The 24545-nt window shown below is 36.7% G+C and overlaps 1 protein-coding gene across 6 annotated transcripts in view; it reads left to right on the forward strand.

Annotated features, from left to right (window-relative positions):
- Positions 1-5130: 5130 nt before the first annotated feature.
- The window catches only part of LOC138320968 (stAR-related lipid transfer protein 3-like), a 65963-nt gene continuing 46548 nt past the window's right edge, over positions 5131-24545 (forward strand). For 2 of the 6 annotated variants that reach the window (XM_069264314.1, XM_069264317.1), the window contains exons 1-9: positions 5132-5256; positions 8064-8081; positions 13693-13793; positions 19520-19679; positions 20100-20183; positions 20571-20648; positions 21104-21157; positions 21562-21688; positions 23559-23672. In XM_069264314.1, coding sequence (XP_069120415.1) covers positions 5242-5256; positions 8064-8081; positions 13693-13793; positions 19520-19679; positions 20100-20183; positions 20571-20648; positions 21104-21157; positions 21562-21688; positions 23559-23672 — 751 coding nt within the window. In that variant the 5' untranslated portion in view covers positions 5132-5241. Of the gene's footprint in view, positions 5257-7895; positions 7915-8063; positions 8082-13237; positions 13556-13692; positions 13794-19519; positions 19680-20099; positions 20184-20570; positions 20649-21103; positions 21158-21561; positions 21689-23558; positions 23673-24545 lie in introns of those variants that run through there. The other 4 variants (XM_069264316.1, XM_069264319.1, XM_069264318.1 and 1 more) reach the window with 3 other exon arrangements.

Raw genomic sequence — 24545 nt, forward strand, 5'->3', positions numbered from 1 at the left:
GCTTTGTCTTTCGGAACGGGCATTTCGGTGATGGCTTTCACTTTAGCCGGATCCATTTCCAGACCTTTCGCCGAAATCACATGTCCCAAATACGTCACAGTGCTTAGGCGCAACTTTAACTTGTCTCTGTTGATTTTTATGTTCTCATCACGACATCTGTCAAATAAAGCCTGAAGTTTTCGATCGTGATCATGCTTTGCTTCTTCATCTGTGTCACCACATCCGAACACAACAATGTCATCGTGTATCGCCTTAACTCCTTCTAATCCTTCAAGTGCCTCGTCCAATCTCCGCTGAAATTCCTCTGGGGCAGGTGAAATGCCAAAAGGCATTCTGAGCCATCGATACCGGCCCCAAGGGGTTCCAAATGTCGTTCAAATAACTGCTCTCTTCGTCTAACTCAACATGCCAAAACCCGTCCTTCGCATCAACTACCGAGAATATGCGTGCTTTGTTCAATTCGGGAAGGATGTCTTCTATGGTTGGCATAGCATAATGATTCCTTTTAAGTGCCTGGTTTAATGGTTTGGGGTCAATACAAAGTCTCAGCTTTCCGTTCGGCTTTTTCACGACTACGATTGATGAGATCCAATCTGTTGGAGTGTTTACAGGTGCAATCACACCAATATTGGTCAGCCTATTGAGTTCAGTTCGAAAATCATCCTTTATCGCCACAGGGGGCCGGCGCACAGGTATTTTCGAAGGTGTAACATGAGGATCTACTTCAAGATGCAGTTTTCCTCTCAACTTTCCGAGTCCTTCGAAAATTGTCCTGTCAGCTTTCACTTTTGACACATTTTCAGTCGATGAATCCGTTGTCAATGGTAACTGACTTGTGACTTGTGATTCATTATCCACTGGCAATGAAGCATTTGATGTGGAGACGATCGGCACGTGAGTGGATGACTTAAGTTGTAGAACTTCCTCCTTTGGAACCTCAGCCCTCGAGTATAGGTTTTGTGTGTTCACTGTTATTAAGTCCATTGCTTGTATAACGCGGGAACCTAAAATTGGCTTCACTTTTCCATCTACAATTACAAACTCGACCGAATACCGTCTCCCATTTTTTGGGTTGATGATTTGAACTCGTCGGGCCCCGACCGGAGACATTTCAGAGTTATTGAACATGACAAGCGTTACATCTGTCTCTACTAAGTGTTCCAACTGAGGATCCTCAAAAACTTCCATATAGATAGATTTGGGCAACGCGTTGACGCTTGATCCGCTGTCGAGTTGACATTCAATTAAAATGCCCTTTGTTTCAATTATGGTATATAGCTTGGTCGGTATCTCCTCATGTTTTATAGTGTTTACCTCCTTTCGATCGATTGTGAAACAAAAGTCATCATCTGAACTCTCGTTTGTAGCCTCCACGTAATATACCTTTGGTTTTAATCTCCGACCAGGACGTCCATTTCCTTGATTTTGTCTTTGACCTTGACCTTGACCTTGACGAGGTCTTGACCTACATTTCTTTGCAAAATGATTCAGCATTCCGCAGATCGCACACGTTTTCTGCCATGCCAGGCACCGTTCGCGCTCGTTTACATGATTGTATCCACAATTGCCACAATTCACTATTTGTTTTTGCGAATTTCTCTTTCCACTACTTGTTTGCGGACGGTCCTGTGGTTGAGCGTTATCAGTTGCTTTTTTTCCGCATACCTTAACCTCTTCATTTGTAATGTCTTTCATGTGTTGAACTGATTTTTCAAATGAACGGCAAATGTCAATACACCTATGCAATGTCAGTGACTGATCCTGCAAGAGTTTTTTTTCTTGTAGCATTTTCCCGAACCCCCATAACGATCCGATCTCTGATAAGACTTTCCTCTAATGCACCATAGTTACATGTCTTTGCAAGGGACCTTAATGCTGCGACATACGCATCTATTGTTTCTCCTTGTTCCTGACTCCTGTTATTAAAGAGGTAACGTTCATAAGTCTCATTAGTCTGTCCAATGCAGAACTTTTCGAATTTGTCCAACACTTTGTCTACATCTGTTTTGTCGTCATCGTTGTCAAACGTGAGCCCATCGTATATTTGTAATGCATCTGGCCCTATACAGGTTAGCAGAGTAGCATTTCTCAGTTCTTTAGTTTTGTGTTTTAAGCCACTCGCGATCTCATAATTGTCCCAAATACGACGGAATTTTTTCCAGTTAGCACATAAATTGCCTCGTAAGTCTAGCGCTGTGGGAACGGGAAGGTTTGCAGGAGTTTGTACAACAATGGGAACGGCATTTATTTGGGCTTGGGAAGTCATGGGAATTGTAGTAGAGGCTGTGTTTGTAGTACCAGTAGACATTTTCATGGACACGGTGATGTTTGCACTTGAGTTAGGTTTTACCGTTTCACTTTGTGTTCATTATTTGACATTCGTCACTTCGTTTGAATCTCCCAGTCTTACCACACACTTCTGACACCATGTAGCGTCATTTATGATGTTTGTGATCGACATAAACCCAACACACTTATCAGCTTGACTGTATTCATTCTCCATCATAACAAGCACATGGTATACACAAAAACTGATGACATCATAAACCGGAAGTACCATTTTCAAGGGAGTATCTATTATGGGGAGAAACCATTATTGTAGTTTCTATATTATCGTTACACCCCCGGGATGAGTTTTATGTATTTTGATGATCTTGCGATCGCCCGAAAGCACGAGATATTCGGTGTTTGGGGGGTCCGGGGGTCTCCCCCGGGAAAAAATTACAATTTAGAATGGCTTAGATGAGTTTTACGATGCATTTTGATGAATTTGCAAGCGCCCAAAGGCGCGAGAATTCGGTGTTAGGGGGGTCCGGGGGGTCTCCCCCGGGAAAAAAAATTACGATTTAGAATGGCTGAGATGAGTTTTACGATAAAGTTTAATGATTATAAAGCGTTCTAAACATGGTAATTTTTCGATTTAAAGCTACCTGAATTTAGAAATGATAATTGTGTCGTCATAACATTATGGAACCCTACTCGATCTGAATATACCGGCTTCACACCATCGGTACATTGTTGTGTAACAGAAAAAAAAATGAATTAATTGTCTCGCTAAGACATATAAACAAATTGATCTTTTAAGAGACATTTTTTAAATAGTACATAGAATCCCTTGATGGACATTTTTAGTCTAGTTTGTGTGTATTGAATTTTTACAATTTAAGGTTTGACATTATGTGCTTGAACCTTTTAGGAAATGCGCCGCATTTTTTCTTTCAAATAAGCTTTTTTAGAAAATTTCATTCGGCGAAAATAGGGGGGGGGGGGAGCAAAAAGACATGTTTGCCCCCCCCCCCCCCCCCCCCCGTCCTGGGGAACGGGGGGGGGGGGGCAGTTGCCCCCCCCCCCCTGCCCCCTCGCTTCCTACGCCCCTGATCTATTCCCTTCATCACTGAGCCTAAAGAAATACAGAAACGTAATTTTCAATTGTGAATGAATGAGCCAATATCATAGTACGTGTATATCATAAAGAAAAATGGTTAGAATTAGAACTAAAACGTAATAAAGGTTTTTATGTAAGTATGAAACCATTTCACTGATTACAAATTCCGAATTACTTAAACAGCTAACCGAAGTTGTACTGGGACCCAACTAGTAGTCGTGACGGAACCGTAGTCGTGCTTATGTGCATATTCTACTGTGTGTGAGTGTGTCCAGATTTCTGAATGTCTGGAGCTGTTGATGAATACTTCATGATGGTGTTGTTTTGTTTATGTGTAAATAATGTGTTTCGTGAGATGCAAACAATTATTGAAATAGGACTTTTAGAATAACGCTATGGATCCTTGGAACTTTGCGCGACTGGAACAATATAATTAAATTGGTAAAACAGCATAAAGTGCCAACCGACTGTCTACAAATGTAAATTTGTGCAGTCTTTGGTTTGTAAAACACTTGACAAACAGTTTTTGTAACATGTGGATGGTGTTGTTTATAATACTACATGTGCCTGCTATAAGTTATTGTTTAAGTTTAAGGTTTATTGTACCATCACGATAAATCATAGTTTACAAGTACGAGCTATAAGTTATATACATTAACATGTGAAGAATTGACAGAAATATACATGAACTGGTTCGTGTCAACTCATCAATAACAAACAGTGCGTGTTTACTCATCATTTTACAAAACTAAAGAATTAACAATGAAAATGATGTTTACCGTCAGAAAAGTTAGATGTAGAATTGAATCTAGACTATCCCATTTCGGATGGTATCACATTTATAGCGAGCGACGCAGGCTAAACCCAGAAAACGTACGAAAATGGTAAAGTTCGTGTAAACTACCAATCCTACTTCGAGCAAAGTCGCTCCGATTCAAAACTTTGGTCAGAATGTTACAGAAAAATACGGAGCGTTGCAACACAACTAATGCATCGGTATGTTCAGAATTGTATATAGACCACGCGATTCCCCACCGTGCTATTATATAATCGAGAATAATATTAAAAATCTTTTATAAGACCGAGAATATGTTGCTGAGACATGTAGAGTATGATTTTTACCGATTTCTTTTATCTAGACCCCTAAACCATCTAAAAAAGGTTTTATGACAGAAACCAAGGATCTCACTTATAAATCCTTGCAGAAACATATATACATATATGTATCTATATATCTGGTTATGAGCACTCTGGTAGGTCCGTCATTATATAAACTCAGTGTAAGTAATTATCAGACCATGGGCTGTGATCTGAACCATTGGTTCATCACTTACACAAGAGGAAAGTGATCTTTCAATTAAGGCTCATCTGGTCTAAATAACTCATTAAGGGAAATGTGTAAAATGATTCAAATCAATAAAAAATATTTTGAAAACTACATAACACCAGAGATTTAGATAGTAATTAAATTGTATATTAAATTGTGTAACACGCACGTGTCGTAAAATAAATTCAGAAGCATGTTATGTAATCTTCATGTATTTATAAAACCTGTCTTTTAAAGTCATTTTTTTCAAATGAAAACAATAGGTTCAGTTTAAAACATATTTTTTTTATGTCTTGTCTAGAAACATATTAGACCAAATTTCATACTTTGGCTCCATTCAGGTATTAACCCACGAGATACAGTCGTTATTTCTTAGTGAACAGAAGGCAGGAGCGTAAACTTTTTGCGATACACGTCACATGATATTCCTTGATCAAAATGGCGTGATCAGCTGAAGATTAATCTTTGTGAAACGGTCAAAGGGTATACCAGAGTATTTGTTTGGGTCCAATGATTTCTACGATAGAATATGTCGGTAAACACGGTAAGATAAAGTGATAAGGTTGCACATATGAGTTACGGATGGTTGTTATCTATTTTATTTGATATGGAAGTTGAAAAGGTGCCCGTGCTATTCAGAAAACACATGTAGACTTATGTTTGTCAACATACCCATATCGCTGTCGTTACTAAAATAACAATAATTCACAAATTAAGCATATTGCATGAGCTGTGATACATGCTTTCTTATACCATTTCCTTTTAGCAAATTATTTTTAAACACTCGTGAATCATTATTAGCTTTCATTATTTACAAAAATGAAAGAATATCTTTTTGGAAATACCCGATTTAGCAATTTGATCATGATACGTCACAAATGTTACATAATATATGAGATTTCGCAGGTACGTTTGTATGTCATATTTCTTATCTCATATAAACTATATAGCTACTGTTAACATGCTATAGATATGATTGATAAAAACACCATCATGATATAAATAAGTTGAAAGTGAAATGGCCAAATTAAATATGAGAATGGACTATATGCAGCTGATTTTTCCTTTTTCGTATAGTTCCTTTGCTAGCTACATGTAGACCTCATAATTTATATTTACATATATCATTCATCATGAAAATTTTAAAATTGTAAGCAGGTATATATATATACACACCGGTATTTTATTATGAAGTGTTATGTAATCACAGGAGTTGGAAATTCTGTCAATAATACATAGCATATATATTATATCCATACATAGTATATATATAAAACACAGAAGCTTGAAGTTCTAGGTGTATTTGTATATATTCATATTATGTTATATATTTTTGACAGAACGTCAAGCTCCTGTGGTAATTATATGTTACTATATATATAACTATACAGTATAGGGTGTAATAAACTGACCAGTGTGTTTATTATTTAAAAATTATTAGGTGTATTTGACTATCACATGGGTTTTTGTTAACTATCAAGCATAACTTACACTATCAATTTAAATGTCAGGAATGGCCATTGTGCTTTGTCTGTTGTCATGCACCCATTACACTGTCCGCTGTTCATAAACTCTTCCTATTTTAAACTCAAAATGGTTGCCGTAACCACCATCTTAAAAAACACATTGTAAGCTTCATCTTCAGTCTGACAAATGGTATTTTTTCACTATCAAAAACAGGAGCAGACGATTTAGTATTTTTCTTCAGTTGCAAAGTTACTTACTTTACACCATTACCATCATTGAAAAGTTTGAGCTTCTAATGTAACTTTAAGTTAAAAATATGAAAACTAATTAATCGCATCCCGAAAAAATTCTGTGACACTATATCCTATATGGAATGAAGTACTAATTGCGCATGAACCAATGGTGAAATAAATTATTTTATATTATTTTTTGTTTTAATTAGACATATATATACACGATTAAACACCAATTATTGCTCAAATGATGAATATCATTTATGCTTTGTCGGCGGTGAAGCATCTTTAAAAGAATTTAAGCCTCAAAATGGCAACCATGGTCCATAAGATGATTGCACAGTTTTTCAAATACAAAATCAAATTTCAATCTTTTGTTCGAGCTAGCTAGTTCTGTGTGTGTGGGACTTGTCTGTATTGATACTGAGAATGGTGGACGGATGGTCTTGACTATAAGTGTTGTCAATTAGGTCATTCCAATATCAAAGATGACCACCATCTTGAAAAACATATATATATATATTCGTAGAAGAACAGGGAAAATACACATACCTGTTGAGTGCCCCGACCAGGAATCAAACCCTTTTACACTACTCCCCAGTTTTTCTTGAGATTTTTCCCTAAATCTAAACCTAAGACTCCTTAACCACCTACCATGGGTTAACGTTATTTAGTTGGGTGCCAATGTAGAATAACAGGGAAAATATACATTCCTGTACATGTCGAGTGCCCCGACCAGGAATCGAACCCGGGTCTCTGGCGTGGAAATCAACGGTTCTACCGACTGAGCCAAAGAAGTCAGCTGAGTGACAGAGACCGTATTTAACACTATTTACAAACCACAGTGACCCGCTCCTTTTACACTACTCCCCCTGTTTTTCTTGAGATTTTTTCCTAATTTTCAACCCGAGACTCTTTAACCACCTACCATGGGTTATTTAGTTGGGCGCCAATGTAGAAGAACAGGGAAAATATACATTCCTGTCGAATGCCCCGACCAGGAATCGAACCCGGGTCTCCGGCGTAGAAATCTACGGCTTTGCCAGTTTCACCATAGATGTTCGGCTCAGAATTGCATACTTTTAATGTATACGTTAATGTATGATTCAGAGGTATTGCTCTTCATAATTTCTCAAAAGTCTTCCATTGAATAGATATAATTTTCAAATTACTTATATTCTGACTGTGTTTAAAATAAATGTATGATTCTGATCAAGACCTACTTTGTACATGTACTGTAGGCCAGTTTATATCACTTTAATCAATATATCAGGTGACAGTGATAGGACTACATATGTATTGTAGAAGTGATATAACCACTACATTGTGTAAATAAGATAACGGTTAGGATAAAATCTGTACAGCACTTCGGACAAAAGCATATTCATATCTCATGACATGTGTAATCATCATATGGCTTCAGTTAATTTGGTCAGCTCTATCAGTCAACATGAAGATTTATATGTTTACAATGGATTCTACTCCTTATTGAGTGATAGCAGGTATTAGTGTCATCCAAGAGATAATTAACTTGCATCAATATTCTCGGGTATAATGTAGGTTATGCATCATTTCATTGTCTAGATTTGAATAAGTTGTTTAATATTTACATGTAAGAGCATCATTGGCTTAATGGCTTGTGATATTTTAGGATATGATCATATCTGTTGTAAGTATAAATGCATTAAATTTAAGCTTGATGATGGTAGAAACTTACTAACATCTGAAATGTACTCAAATATATATACTGGTATAAAAGATATATGGATATTAAAGATGCACCACCGCCGACAGAGCACAAGTGATATTCATCATTTGAACAATGATTGGTGTTTAATTGTGTATATATATGCCTAATTAACGCAAAAAATAAAATAAAATAATTTATTTCGCCTTTGGTGCATGGGGAATCATTACTTCATTCCATATAGGACATAGTGCAACAGAATTTTTTCGGGATGCAATTAATTATTTTTCATATTTTAACTTGAAGTAAAATCAGAAGCTCAAACTTTTCAATGGTGGTAATGGTGTTAAGTAAGTAATTTTTGTAACTAGAGAAAAATACTAAATTGTCTTCTCCTGTTTTTGATGGTGAAAAAAAATACCATTTGTCAGCGGTGGAGCATCTTTAATTAGTGCAGCAGGTTATCAATTAGTGCCCCTTAATTTTCCTGCTATTGAAACTGCTTTTAGCACAATCATCAAGTAGAATATTTTCGCTTATTAAACATAAGGTACCAATTTAAACAGAGCTTGAGACATAACATACCATTAGACACACACAGGTAGAACTAATTAGGTAAATCTGTTTTACTTTGTTCTTGTATATGTTGTGTACATTCTACTTTAATAATAATTATAGTATCAATAACTTTGTAAAAAGGAAATAATATATCAGGTACAGTGTATATATACAATATATATTATTATATAATATAGTATTATTCTGGTGATGTGGATAACAAATTTATATCCTGAGCATTGCTTACTTGTTTTAAAGCTTTACAAACACCACATATAGAATTTACTGATAATAACTAGTGGGTGAGTGCTGTAAAGGTCAATTACTAGGCTTACGTACCAGCAGTTGAATTGGTATTCATAAACCCAGATGAAGATATAAAAATCAGTTTAAATGCATTTACAGACAATGACTGCTTACCAATGTGTATGTGGTTGATATTTATAAACCCAGACAAAAACAGAACGCCTAAACAGCTAACCATGATTGTAAGTGATGAGTTGGTTTCGTTTGACTGGTTTAACATCCCTTTAACAGTCTGGGTCATATAAAGACATGCCAAGTTTGTTGAAAGAGGAAAGCCAGAGTACCCGAAAAAAAACCCACTCACCGTACCAGCGTTTAGTACCATAGCAACTGCCCCACATTATTATTAAATACTCAAAATCACAACCCAGAAGTGGGGGGCTTATGGTAATTATGTATGTTGGGACATATGAACCACTGTCAATGCTGGTCTTAGCTATCAGTAATGATATAATATTGAAATCATATACAATGTACAGTGTAATCATATTATTATGTCATAATTATGACTATTGATTACAAAGTTATGGTCTCAACATAATTACTAACTTCGTAAAAATGGGATCTGAGTTTCTTGCAGAGCAACATTCTGATCTGTTCATAGTTACTCTCCTTTATTTCACTCAGTAATGCCGGAGTGTTAGGAACAAAGGGGAGTAACTCTTGATAGATCAGAATGTTTCTACTAAACCTAACATATATGTACATATATAGGAATTATTGGTTCAATAACTCACTTTACTAAGGTGAGTTGATGTTTCATGTACAAAAAGTAGATCACTGATATAGCTCACATTTTAACTACTGACCTGTATCATCACATTAAATTCCAGTTTGACAGTATTACAGTGAGACTTGTCTTTGTGATTACCTATGTATAAAGATCACCTTTTTATTAAGACCACTTGCATTGTGACCTGTTTAGAGTACCAAATTATGAAATGGCCCGACCAAAGATGGCCTGTCATATTACCACACGCTCTTCATTGCTGGGTTATGAGTTTGAATCCCATCTAGGGTAGTTGATCACTGGTTATTGGATTTTCTTATGGTACTTCTGCTTAACTCTGCTTCCTCCACCTCCTAAACCTACAGGTGAATCTTATTACCTAAAAAATGACCCTGGTTGATAATAGGACATTAAACCCTGAGATCAAACCAAACCCAAACAGTCAATTTCAATGCAATTTGTCCTGCATATATTTTGAATAAAGACATCTTCACTATGAAGATCATGCTCTTTTGTCCTTTGGTGGCCTTTATAGACAGGTTTTACTATAACATATGGATAACTTGGCTTGGGTACCTGTAATAAACTCATTAAAACATTCCTATAAAAATAAAAGGGACTACATGCACCTCATTCAGACAATATACATAGTTATTGTCCCTATAGTTTCTCTGTATGTTCTATATGTGTTCATTGTTTGTGTTTTTGTGAACTTCAGTGAACGATGTCCTTTTATATGTAATTTTATTTGTTCTTTTTGTGTCTTGACAAAGGGGCAGATCACCTAATAAATTTGACAATATTTTGTCCACACTGTTAGAATTACTTCTTTGCCCTATATATAATTTACTTATTATATTCATTACTAGGTAACAGGATTCTTTTGGAGAAATCCAATACTAAGATAACTAGGAGATCTACCTGTATGGCTTTAGATAAACACTAGAATATATATGTGATGTCTGGAATGTTTACTTTAGATTATAACCAGGAAGAGAGAACGTCTATAAAACTTCCTTATTCTGTGGTATATCACAAACAATCAAGCTAAGACACCAAACAAGTTTTATGATGTGGGTCACATTTCAAAAAGAATTTTGAATTAAAACTTAAAACTTAAAAGAATTTAAACTGCAATTCTGAAGAACATTAAGTGACGTCATGCATATGACTTCATGTGATGTAACCGTGGCATGCATTGTCAATGACTTCCATCAATATTGATGTGCAGTCGAAGGAACCATGTTCATTAAATTGTTTCTTTTTCGGCAGTTATCTCATCATTTTCTTTTGTATATGGGAGAAAAAGAATCATTCCTGACCTATGAGGGTGTGACAACGATATCACAACCCTCGGGGCAATTCCTGAATGTCCAACCCTCGGCAAGCATCCAGTTAGACATTCATAAATTACCCGGGGGGGTTGTGATTTCGTTGTCGCACCCTCTAGGTAGGGAAAGATTCTATTAATCATCCTTAGTAAGAGGAAGTCATTAACACTAAAATTCAATATCATTGCCAGAAATATATTCCTTTTGTTCATGGTCACTGATATGCTAGCCAACTAGTCCTCAAACCCCATAATGGAAGGTGAGTGCCAGGTACCGATTTTAGAATCATTGCCAGAAATATATTCCTTTTGTGCATGGTCACTGATATTCTAGCCGACTAGTCCTCAAACCCCATAATGGAAGGTGAGTGCCAGGTACCGATTTTAGAATCATTGCCAGAAATATATTCCTTTTGTGCATGGTCACTGATATTCTAGCCGACTAGTCCTCAAACCCCATAATGGAAGGTGAGTGCCAGGTACCGATTTTAGAATCATTGCCAGAAATATATTCCTTTTGTGCATGGTCACTGATATTCTAGCCGACTAGTCCTCAAACCCCATAATGGAAGGTGAGTGCCAGGTACCGATTTTAGAATCATTGCCAGAAATATATTCCTTTTGTGCATGGTCACTGATATTCTAGCCGAATAGTTCTCAAACCCCATAATGGAAGGCGAGTGCCAGGTACCGATTTTAGAATCATTGCCAGAAATATATTCCTTTTGTGCATGGTCACTGATATTCTAGCCGACTAGTCCTCAAACCCCATAATGGAAGGCGAGTGCCAGGTACCGATTTTAGAGTACCGTACTGATTTTTTTTTTATCCCCCGCCCAACGAAGTTGGCGGGGGATATACAAATGGGTTCCGTCCGTCCGTCCGTACGAATGGTTTCCGGAGCATAACTCTAAAACCAGTCGAAATATTTCCACGAAACTTAATACACACATTGGTCTTATGGTCTAGTAGTGCCTTTTGCTATTTTTAGGTTTTCAATGTCTGCATTTTTTCCGTAACCATGGAAACATTGCTGAAAATATCATATTTTTGTACCAGGTTCGTTTCCGGAGCATAACTCTAAAACCAGAAGAGATATTTCCACGAAACTTCATAGACACATTGGTCTTTTGGTCTAGTAGTGCCTTTTGCTATATTAAGGTTTTCACTTTTTGTACTTTTTTCTGTAACCATGGAAACATTGCTGAAAATGGCAGATTTTTGTGTAAGAATCGTTTCCGGAGCACAACTCTAAAACCAGCAGAGATATTTCCATGAAACTTCATAGACACATTGTTCTTATGGTCTAGTAGTGCCTTTTGCTATTTTTAGGTTTTCATTTTTTGCACTTTTTCCTTAACCATGGAAACATTGCTGAAAATATCATATTTTTGTACCAGGTTCGTTTCCGCAGCATAACTGGAAAACCGGTTGAGATATATGCACGGAACTCCATAGGCACATTAGTCTTATGGTCTAGTAGTGCCTTTTGCTATTTTAAGGTTTTCACTTTTTGTACTTTTTTCTGTAACCATGGAAACATTGCTGAAAATGGCAGATTTTTGCGTAAGAATCGTTTCCGGAGCACAACTCTAAAACCAGCAGAGATATTTCCATGAAACTTCATAGATACATTGTTCTTATGGTCTAGTAGTGCCTTTTGCTATTTTTAGGTTTTCACTTTTCGTGCTTTTTTCTGTAACCATGGAAACATTGCTGAAAATATCATGGTAAATGTTACTTTGCAAAACTCCACCCATCTTTGTGTATATAGTCTAATATAAATGTCAAGGCTGTATACCTGATTCAACAATTGCAGCCCCGCTCTACTTGAATTATACACCATCTTTCTTTAGCTCAACTTCCTTTTTCCTGTTTTTTTCATACAGATATAAGTCTCCATAATCAAACTGACTTCAGCTTTGATATCTCCATTGGCGGGGGATCTGAATGACTCTGTCCTTGTTTTATCTGTGTATACATTTATACGCTAAATTAAATTTTTCCTCTCAAAACCTTCGCTGGTAATCATCCTGGCTGTGACAAGTAAATTTTGTTGGTTTTACTTCTTGATTTTTATCAAAGCAATCATTTTTTGAGAAATTATTTTATAAGATTATCCCTCACATATGTAATATAGCATGTAGATTTGACTGCTTGCAAATTTGTAATGCTAGTGTGCACGGAATATAGGTCTAAGGTCATTATCATGTAAATCTGACCTTGAGATCCAATCCTTTAAACACAGATAACACTGGTCAGTCATGATCACGGGTATATTATATATGTGTTCATATTTCAGTCTTTATCAACGCTGATATTGTAAATTGTAGCAATGTCAAGAGTTAGGATATAAATGTTTCCATATATACCTATTTACCAGCGTACTTGATCAAGTTAATTACTGATATAATATGTAGTTATATACACCATTGGTCCTAATGAGGAACTTACTTTTGTGCTGATGTATTGGATCATAGATCAGGTGTATTTGTTTAAACTTAAATATTGGCGATGAAGTCAAATTATCGGGTAAGATTTCCCTGCCTATTGTAACTTGCATATATATTGTTGAAAAATTTTGTGTGATGAATTTGTGTCTTTGTCAGTTATATGTTATATATTTTGTAACATGACACATACTTTATCAAAACGTTTATTTGTTTCAGAATGAAGCGGACATGGTGAGAGTCAGTACAAATCGTGGAGAGGCCTCCAAAGTAGCAGCTCAAACGATCTACGGCAGTTTGTCATCTTCATCAGATGTCAGGTACGACTGTACAGACTGTGTTGTATGAGGTGGCAGGGTGAGATCACATAAGGTACTGGGTTGTAACAAATCCAGGGTTGCTCAGAATGTAGCTCCATATATATAAGAAACATTATTCTCTCATACCTACAGTTGTACAACTGGCTGGTTTTGTGTGGTTACCCATGCAATACAGCCTCGTGACGTCACAGTGTCAATAAAAGTACTATTTTTTCGGAACAATTTTAATAATTTTCAGAAACTAAGCTGGGTTTACTTTAAAAGATACAAACAATGAGATTTTAGTTGAAAATAGCACACAATTTCCATGTATGGAGAATTGGCTTGCAGTCATGGAATTTATTTTAAATTATATACCTGATAATCATAGTAGTAAAATTGTAATAAAATGTCAAGTTATGACAGAAAAATACTCTTTTATATTTTATATTTATGAAGAATAGGCTATTCTACCCTCAGGATCACAAAATGTTGTAAAAACCGAGGCTTGCTAAGAGTTTTACAAAATTTTGTGATCCTGAGAGCAGAATATCCCTATCCTTCATATCTGCATATGAAAGAGTATTTTTCTCCAATACCTCAATGTTTTATTGTAATTTTGTTTCAACAATTTTCAGTCATTTTGAAATTAATTAACGACTAATTAACGACTGCATGTCAATTTGACAAGCCTCAAATTTTACATTTTGTGACCCTCGGGTAGAATATCCCTATCCTTCATATTCACATATGAAAGAGTCTTATAATATTATTATATCATAGTGATAGGGAAATTTGGAAACCACCAACTTATCATGGTATAATGATATCTGCATGAACTTGATATTGAACTGAGGTTGTGATGATAACAATATCGGGTGTCACAATTACTGTTTATAGTACATGTAGTACTCAATGTAAGTACATAATAATGGATGCCTGAGTTTCATTTAGTTGTCTATCTATTCAATGACATTTGTGTTTATGTTAACTAGAGGGCAGGGGGGGACTATGGATGTTTGCTATATCTGTCGTCCTTCCATCCGTCTGTCCATCCGTCCGACTGTCCTTCAATCTATCTGTCCTTCCATCTGTCTGTTCATCTGTCCTTCCATGCATTATCTTGTACAGGTTCAATTTCATTATCCAATATACATATACTTTACGATACGTGTCTATTGTCACATGTTAAGGTGAGATCACGGTGACCTATGATTTTTTACCACCAAGGTTACTATGACCTACATTTTAACTTTGACCTTAGTTAAAGAGAAACTACTGGTTTCTCTCTCCATTACTATATGATGCACTTAATACTTGGTATATACAACACAGCACATGCCTTGGTATATACAACACAGCACATGCCTTGGTATATAACAACACATGCACATGCCTTGGTATATAATACAACACAGCACATGCCTTGGTATATACAATACAGCACATGCCTTGGTATATATACAATACACAGCACATGCCTTGGTATATACAATACAGCACATGCCTTGGTATATACAACACAGCACATGCCTTGGTATATACAATACAGCACATGCCTTGGTATATACAATACAGCACATGCCTTGGTATATACAACACAGCACATGCCTTGGTATATACAACACAGCACATGCCTTGGTATATACAATACAGCACATGCCTTGGTATATACAATACAGCACATGCCTTGGTATATACAACACAGCACATGCCTTGGTATATACAATACAGCACATGCCTTGGTATATACAATACAGCACATGCCTTGGTATATACAATACAGCACATGCCTTGGTATATACAACACAGCACATGCCTTGGTATATACAACACAGCACATGCCTTGGTATATACAACACAGCACATGCCTTGGTATATACAACACAGCACATGCCTTGGTATATACAACACAGCACATGCCTTGGTATATACAACACAGCACATGCCTTGGTATATACAACACAGCACATGCCTTTGGTATATACAACACAGCACATGCCTTGGTATATACAATACAGCACATGCCTTGGTATATACAACACAGCACATGCCTTGGTATATACAACACAGCACATGCAATTTGGAATTTAAATTTGTCAACTATCTAAGAAAGAACTTTATAACATACATGTATTTTTTGTGAAAACAAGATATGTTGAATTTTGCCGAATGTCAGAAAATCCTATTTTATTGATTTTGATCAACTTAACTCTGATTTTCTCCACTGTAAATATGAATTTTCAAGTTACCTAGATTTTATGATATTCACATTTGTTACTTAATTTTGAAATTCTTCAAAAAATGTATAATTATATAGATAAGAATATATTACTACCTTTACAATTGATCAACTAAAGGCATTTGTATGCAGTAGGCCATCTTTGTAATAATTTTTCTTAACTTTTTTAAGTTGCTGGTTAGTTAAACATTGCAATTAAATAATTCAAAATGGCCCATACACTTAGCAGTTAAAAGACATATTACCTTGTTAGCTCACCTGGTCCAAAGGACCGAAGGTGAGCTTATGGGATACCGCAGCGTCCGGCGTCCGTCGTCCGTCAACAATCGACTTCTTCTCCATAACCGCTGTCGGATTTTAACAAAATTTGACTGGTAGCATCCTTATGGGCTACTAACTGAAAATTGTACAAATGATGGGGCTCGACCCCACCGGGGGCCTGAGGGGGCGGGACAAAAGGGGTCAATTTGGCTAATTTCCCATATAAACAACTTCTTCTCTGAAACCAAGCATGGGATAGCACCCATTATGCAATGGTAGCATCCCTTATAGGGTGGGGATTCAAAAATTGTACAAATGATGGGGCTGACCCCCCGGGGGCCTGAGGGGCAGGGTCCAAATGGGGTCAATTTGGCTATTTCCATATAAACGACTTCTTCTCTGAAACTAAGCATGAGATAGCACTCAAATGCAATTGTAGTATCGTTATAGGGTTTGGGATTCAAAATTGTAACAAATAATGGGGCTGACCCCCCGGGGCCTGAGGGGCGGGGTCTAAAGGGGCCCAATTTGGCTATTTCCAAATAAAACAACTTCTTCTCTGAAACCAAGCATGGGGATAGCACCCATAATGCAATGGTAGCATCCTTATAGGGTGGGGAATTCAAAAAATTGTACAAATAATGCGGCTGACCCCCCCGCGGGCCTGAGGGCGGGGTCTAAAGGGGCCAATTTGGCTATTTCCATATAAACGACTTCTTCTCTGAAACAAAGCATGGTATAGCACCCATGAATGCAATGGTAGCCAGTCCTTATTAGGTGGGAAGATTCAAAATTGCGCAAATGATGGGGTGTGACCCCCGGGGGGCCTGAGGGCGGGGTCAAAAGGGTCAATTTGGCTATTTCCATATAAACGACTTCTTTTTCTGTGAAACTAAGCATGGTATAGCACCCATAATGCAATGGTTACATGTTATAGGAAGTGAGAATTCAAAATTGCGCAAATGATAGGGCTGACCCCCCGGGGGTCTGAGGGGCGGGAGTCAAAAGCGGTCAATTTGGCTATTTCCATATAAAATGACTTCTTCTATTGCAACTAAGCTTGGTATAGCACCCATTATGCAATGGTAGCATCCTTATAGGGTGGGATTCCAAATTGTGCAAATGATGGGGCTGACCCCCCGGGGGCCTGAGAGGGCGGGGTCAAAAGGGGTCAATTTGGCTATTTCCATATAAACGACTTCTTCTCTGCAACTAAGCATGGTATAGCACCCATAATGCAATGGTAGCATCCTTGTTTGGCTGGGGATTCCAAAATGTTGAGCAAATGATAGGGCTGACCCCGCCGGGAGACCTGAGGGGCGGGGTCAAAAGTGGTCAATTTCCATATAAATGACTTTTTCTCTGCAACTTAACATGGGATTGCGCTCCATAATGCAATGGTTACATGGTTATAGGGTTTGGATTCAAAATTTTGCAAATGATGGGGGCTGACCCCCCGGGGCCTGAAGGGTGGGGTTAAAAGGATTTCAATTTAGCTATTTCTATATAAACCGACTTTCTTCTCTGCAAGTTTTTCTAAGAATGGAAGAGCACTTATTGAACAAATGATAGGTGCCTAATCCCCCTGCCATAACCGCAATAATATTCGAGGTCAAAAAGGTCAATTAGGCTAACTATTTTCATATTAAATTACTTTGTCTCTGAACCAAAGTATTGAACTAAGCATATTTGTAATTGTATCAATAAGCATCAATAGTATGGTTAGGTGATTCAAATTTAAACTTTGGGAGTCCAATATTTGCCTTATTATTCTAAATGAGTCAGAAGTCTTGTATGATAATTACTAACAAAAAACGGCCCATGTGGAGCGATACAGGCCCTCAGGGCCTCTTGTTTATATTCATGTTTATACAATTGAATGACATAATAACCTTGCTTTGTTGATAGCTATGCCAATGGATCCGCTGGAAGTATGAGTCCGTACAGAAAGTCGTATGTGCGGCTGTGTTCCCAGATAGTGCAAGATGTCTCCGAAAACGACGTACCTACTGTCTGTTTGTGACCTTTGATCTTATTTTAACCTTTATATTATGGTCCGCTTGATATATACTCAAGTTAAGTATTATGGTTTGAAGGTGTCGGTATTGAAATTCAAATGAGATACAATAAGTGATACAAATGTAACAATTACAATTGAAGAGAGTTAAACTATATTCCTTCTTCAATATATTCAGTATATGAATAATCAATAATTTTCTGTCAAGATGTAATAATGACACTAAAAAACAGAAAGGAAACAATCTGACATTTTGTCTTAAGCGTATGAGTTAAAAGGTTTATGGTTTGTAAAATAGAAATTAATTTTTACAATATTAGACGAAATAATGATGTCCCCTCCTGCATTGAAATAAAGGCGGAGCATAGGCTTCAATACTGTTTGTGGCCGTGATTTAGCCCCATTTTTGATTTATCGGTAGGCAGGTACTTTTAATAGTCTGTACCAAGATACATTCTAATTTAAAAATCCAAACACGAAAATATTGGAAACTTGAACATGTAGCCTTTTGTTTTTTGGTTTACAGTTAATGTGGGTGACTCGTCAGTATGGGAAGCATTTACGTAAACAGTTAGCTGGATTTACTATAAAGACATCACTAATTGATACGTTGGTAAGATTTGCATGCTCAACCTACAGGTTCATCTCGAAGAGGCATGATCTTTTCTCATTTAGTACTGAATCAGATTTTAATGTGATTATGTCTACCATAAGTTGAAGAGAAACTGTAAGAAAACAAAATATAACCAGGTAATATATTTTTATAATCACGTTCATGAATCATGTTGTGGTAAATGATTTTCTTGCTCACAATCCCAAAGAGACTATGTTTGTCATTTTAAATTGTATTATGCATAACCATAATTAGTATAATAGGTACACAGTTATTCTTGAGGTTGGTTTATCAAAATTAAAGCTCTAATTACAAGAAACTATAGAAGGAGCAATTTTTCTGAAAGATTCATTTATATTCAAGTACCAAAATGTGTTTTGAATTCTCTCCCTGATTTTTTGTATTCTTGCAGATGTTGGCTGCAATGCGATTTACTTTCCTGATACTTGTATGGCTATGCCCTGCTTCGACTTGACCACTTGGTGGGTCAGTAGCAGTAAGTACTCTCATCATATGTCCATTCCTCAAGGTCAAATAGCAAGGTGATCAATATTAAAACCTTGGAAAATTCATGTTTATACAATTCATTGACATATAACCTTGCTTTGTTGTAGCTATGCCAATGGATCCGCTGGAAGTATGAGTCGTACAGAAAGTCGTATGTGCGGCTGGTTCCCAGAGAGTGGCAAGATGTCTCCGGTACGACGTACCTTCTGTCTGTTTGTGACCTTTGATCTTATTTTAACCTTTATATTATGGGTGATATATACTCAAGTAAGTATTTGTTTGAAGGTGTCGGTATTGAAATTCAAATGTGATACATTAACAATTACAATTGAAGAGGTTAAACTATAGTCTTCTTCAATATATTCAGTATAGGATAATCAATATTTTCTGTCAAGATGTAATAATGACAATAAAATACAGAATGGAAACATCTACATTTTGTCTGAAGCGTAGGTTTAAAGGGTTATGGTTTGTAAAATAGAAATTAATTTTACAATTTAGACGAATTAATGATGTCCCTGCTTTGAAATAAGGCGGAGCATAGGCTGCATACTGTTGTGGCGTGTTTAGCCCCATTTTGATTTATGGTAGGCAGGTACATTTATGTCTGTCAGATACTTCTAATTTTAAAAATCAAACCGAAAATATTGAAACTTGAACATGTGCCTGTTGTTTTTTGGTTTACAGTTAATTGGTGACTCGTCAGTATGGGAAGCATTTACTAAACAGTTAGCTGGATTTACTATAAAGACATCACTATTTGATACGGTGGTAAGATTTGCATGCTCAACCACAGGTTCATCTCGAAGTGGCATAATCTTTCTCAGTTATACTGAATCAGATTTAATGTGATTTGTCTACCATAAGTTGAGAGAACTGTAAGAAAACAAAATATAACCAGGTAATATATTTTGATAATCACGTTCATGAATGCATGTTGTGGTAAATGATTTTCTTGCTCACATCCAAAGGACTATGTTGTCATTTTAAATTTGTATTATGCATACCATAATTATATAATAGGTACACAGTATTCTTGAGTTGGTTTATCAAAATTAAAGCTCTAATTACAAGAAACTATAGAAGGAGCAATTTTTCTGAAAGATTCATTTTTAAGTACCAAATTGTGTTTTGAATTCTCTCCCTTTGTTCTTGCAGATGTTGGCTGCAATGCGATTTACTTTCCTGATACTTGGCTATGCCCTGCTTCGACTTGACCACTGGTGGGTCATAGCAGTAAGTACTCTCATCATATGTCCTTCCTCAAGGTCAAATATCAAGGTGATCAATATTAAAACCTTGGAAAATCAATATTATTAGTTTAACAGCCAGGGTCATGAAAGGACGTGCCAGGTTTGTTGGTGGAGGAAAGCCGGAGTACCTAGAGAAAAACCACCAACCAATAGTCAGTACCTGGCAACTACCCCACATGGGATTTAAACCCGAATTCAAGAGGTGGAGGGCTTGTGTCGGGACATCTTAACCACTCAGCCTCCGGGGCCCCACCTCGGATTACAGGGTCATGTTATATGCATGTAAGAAATCGAAAAACATCAGCATAATTTTCAAAACATGTTTTTACCTGTCATGATTACAATTAATTCAAGTTCTACTGCTTACTAATTAATTTGTATATTCAATAGAAAATAATTCTTAATTTATTTTTTGATGAAATTTATTTTCTTTTTCAGCTTACAACATTTTTAACTTGTGGCTATCTTTTAGCAAAGTGTTTTTTATTTAATGTAAGTACATTAGGAATATAAAACAGTTTTCTGTAATGATTATTTATGATAGGACAGAACAATTACTGCTAAGTCTTAAAAATGAAACTACATACCTTCATAAACAAACTTTCCATGTATATAGAAATGTATGTTTTTTAAGAATCTGATTGAATTATTTCAAACAGACTGCAGTAGACACAGTGAATGAATTTAAGATTTTTATTTGTGTTGAAATGTGTCTGTATATTTGTACATAAGTAATTTTGAAGATGTTGCAAACCTTTACAAGATTATTACTAGTACTCTTTAAAAAAATTATATTGTTCATCCTCTTGTATTGTCATCTGTCATATTCTCATTGTTTTCTCTCCACCTAAATGTATATTCATATTTTTATTTTTGCGGATGTATCATTCTTTCAGTTTAAAGACAACAACAGCAACCCTCTGAGCTATGTTGTCCTAATTATATCGTTTGTGTTGGCGTGGGCTGAGACTTGGTTCCTCGACTTCAAGGTCATCCCAGTGGAGAAAAAGCACAGAGATAGAGGTAGGGTTTCTGTTAGATCTACACTGAGGTAGGGTTCTGTTAGATCCACACTGGGGTAGGGTTTCTGTTAGATATAAAATTAGGTAGGGTTTCTGTTAGATCTACTGAGGTAGGGTTTCTGTTAGATCTATACTGAGGTAGGTTTCTTTAGATCTACACTGAGTAGGGTTCTGTTAGATCTACACTGAGGTAGGGTTTCTGTTAGATCTATACTGAGGTAGGGTTTCTGTTAGATCTACACTGAGGTAGGGTTTCTGTTAGATCTACACTGAGGTAGGGTTTCTGTTAGATCTACACTGAGGTAGGGTTTCTGTTAGATCTACACTGAGGTAGGGTTTCTGTTAGATCTACACTGAGGTAGGGTTTCTGTTAGATCTACACTGAGGTAGGGTTTCTGTTAGATCTACACTGAGGTAGGGTTTCTGTTAGATCTACACATGAGGTAGGGTTTCTGTTAGATCTACACTGAGGTAGGGTTTCTGTTAGATCTACACTGAGGTAGGGTTTCTGTTAGATCTACACTGAGGTAGGGTTTCTGTTAGATCTACACTGAGGTAGGGTTTCTGTTAGATCTACACTGAGGTAGGGTTTCTGTTAGATCTACACTGAGGTAGGGTTTCTGTTAGATCTACACTGAGGTAGGGTTTCTGTTAGATCTACACTGAGGTAGGGTTTCTGTTAGATCTACACTGAGGTAGGGTTTCTGTTAGATCTACACTGAGGTAGGGTTTCTGTTAGATCTACACTGAGGTAGGGTTTCTGTTAGATCTACACTGAGGTAGGGTTTCTGTTAGATCTACACTGAGGTAGGGTTTCTGTTAGATCTACACTGAGGTAGGGTTGGTTTCTGTTAGATCTACACTGAGGTAGGGTTTCTGTTAGATCTACACTGAGGTAGGGTTTCTGTTAGATCTACACTGAGGTAGGGTTTCTGTTAGATCTACACTGAGGTAGGGTTTCTGTTAGATCTACACTGAGGTAGGGTTTCTGTTAGATCTACACTGAGGTAGGGTTTCTGTTAGATCTACACTGAGGTAGGGTTTCTGTTAGATCTACACTGAGGTAGGGTTTCTGTTAGATCTACACTGAGGTAGGGTTTCTGTTAGATCTACACTGAGGTGAGGTAGGGTTTCTGTTAGATCTACACTGAGGTAGGGTTTCTGTTAGATCTACACTGAGGTAGGGTTTCTGTTAGATCTACACTGAGGTAGGGTTTCTGTTAGATCTACACTGAGGTAGGGTTTCTGTTAGATCTACACTGAGGTAGGGTTTCTGTTAGATCTACACTGAGGTAGGGTTTCTGTTAGATCTACACTGAGGTAGGGTTTCTGTTAGATCTACACTGAGGTAGGGTTTCTGTTAGATCTACACTGAGGTAGGGTTTCTGTTAGATCTACACTGAGGTAGGGTTTCTGTTAGATCTACACTGAGGTAGGGTTTCTGTTAGATCTACACTGTATTATCTCATGAGTCAATTGACCACGATATGGCCAATGGGCCCTCTTGTTGAATTCGAGTTCATCCTTTATGCAATAAGTTTTGTGGTTTTTGAGTTATTGCAGCTGCAGTTGCTATGGTAACCATCCTTAACATGCATATATTATAAAAATGTGGACATTTGTTCAATTTTTGGATTTTTTTTTATCAACGTTTCTTAATCTAGAAACCGTAGAATGCATCCTTGAGCAAACTATATATTTCTTCTAAGGATGTATCTGAAGTGCCTACATATTTTCAGTAAATATTTAGGTTTGTTCACACACACACACACCTGTGTACAGTGTGTACAGAGACCACTTGACTACTATATTAAGACCCTTTGATTAGTCTGTATAGATAGGTTTGACTTTATATGTTGTTTTCCTTGTAGTTAACCAGAACCGTCAATATGTATCTGAGCGGAGCCGACTTCTCGGAGATTCAGAACAAGGGGTCATGTCAGGAGATGAAAACGAACATTATTCCCACTTCGTCACACCAGAAGGTAAGTCTTGTATAACACACAACTCTCAGATTATTAGTGAGGTTGGGGGTGTTAGGAGAATAGTCTTTCTTTCCTTAGTGCTTGGATAAAGGGATCACAAATATTCAAATATATTCCGTATTTTTCCTAATGAGGGTGCCGGGCGAGGGTAAATGGCTGAGGGGGGCGCCATTATTTGTGACCATTTTTAGATGTTTTTTTTCTGAAACAGACAATAGTCATCTTGCATTTAGTTTTGTATTTTTTGGAAACTTACTGTAACCAACTTACGTTTTGAAGTCAAGTAGGTATTGAAATTACATTATAATGAAGAAAGGTATTCATGAAACCTGTATAGACATCGCTAAAATGTTGTTGCCAGTTAGTCTTCATCCATACATGTGTGTGGGGCATTCAAGTGACATGTTTTATTTTAAACATGGCGTTCTCGCTGTTTCTATATGCAAATACATGGCAAAGATGTGCTAAGTTGTCCAATGCAATAAATTTAGTGTTTATACAGGTTGATTGGATATCTGTTAAGCATCAGATTGATGTGAAACTATTTCATTAGCGTCTGCAAAGACAAATCATAAACAATCTGGCACAAAAATTGTATGAAATTAGTTGATTTTTTTTTCAACAAAAAACGTGGGGCGCCCTTTTTAAGGAGGCGCCCTTTCTAGAGGAGGTGCTCTTAATAGGGAAAAGAAGACACACACACAGTTAGTCACATAATGACAAATTAATACTGACTTATTTTCTTATATATATTTATATTAGGATCTGAAAACAAAATCATCTGAAATCTTGTGAGAGTAAGAAATATTCTTTTTAGGTCCAATACGGACCTCGTAAGGGTCGATGAATATCGGATCCTACATAGTCCAGGTC

Source organism: Argopecten irradians, chromosome 4, assembly GCF_041381155.1.
Source record: "Argopecten irradians isolate NY chromosome 4, Ai_NY, whole genome shotgun sequence".
Taxonomy (NCBI): domain Eukaryota; kingdom Metazoa; phylum Mollusca; class Bivalvia; order Pectinida; family Pectinidae; genus Argopecten; species Argopecten irradians.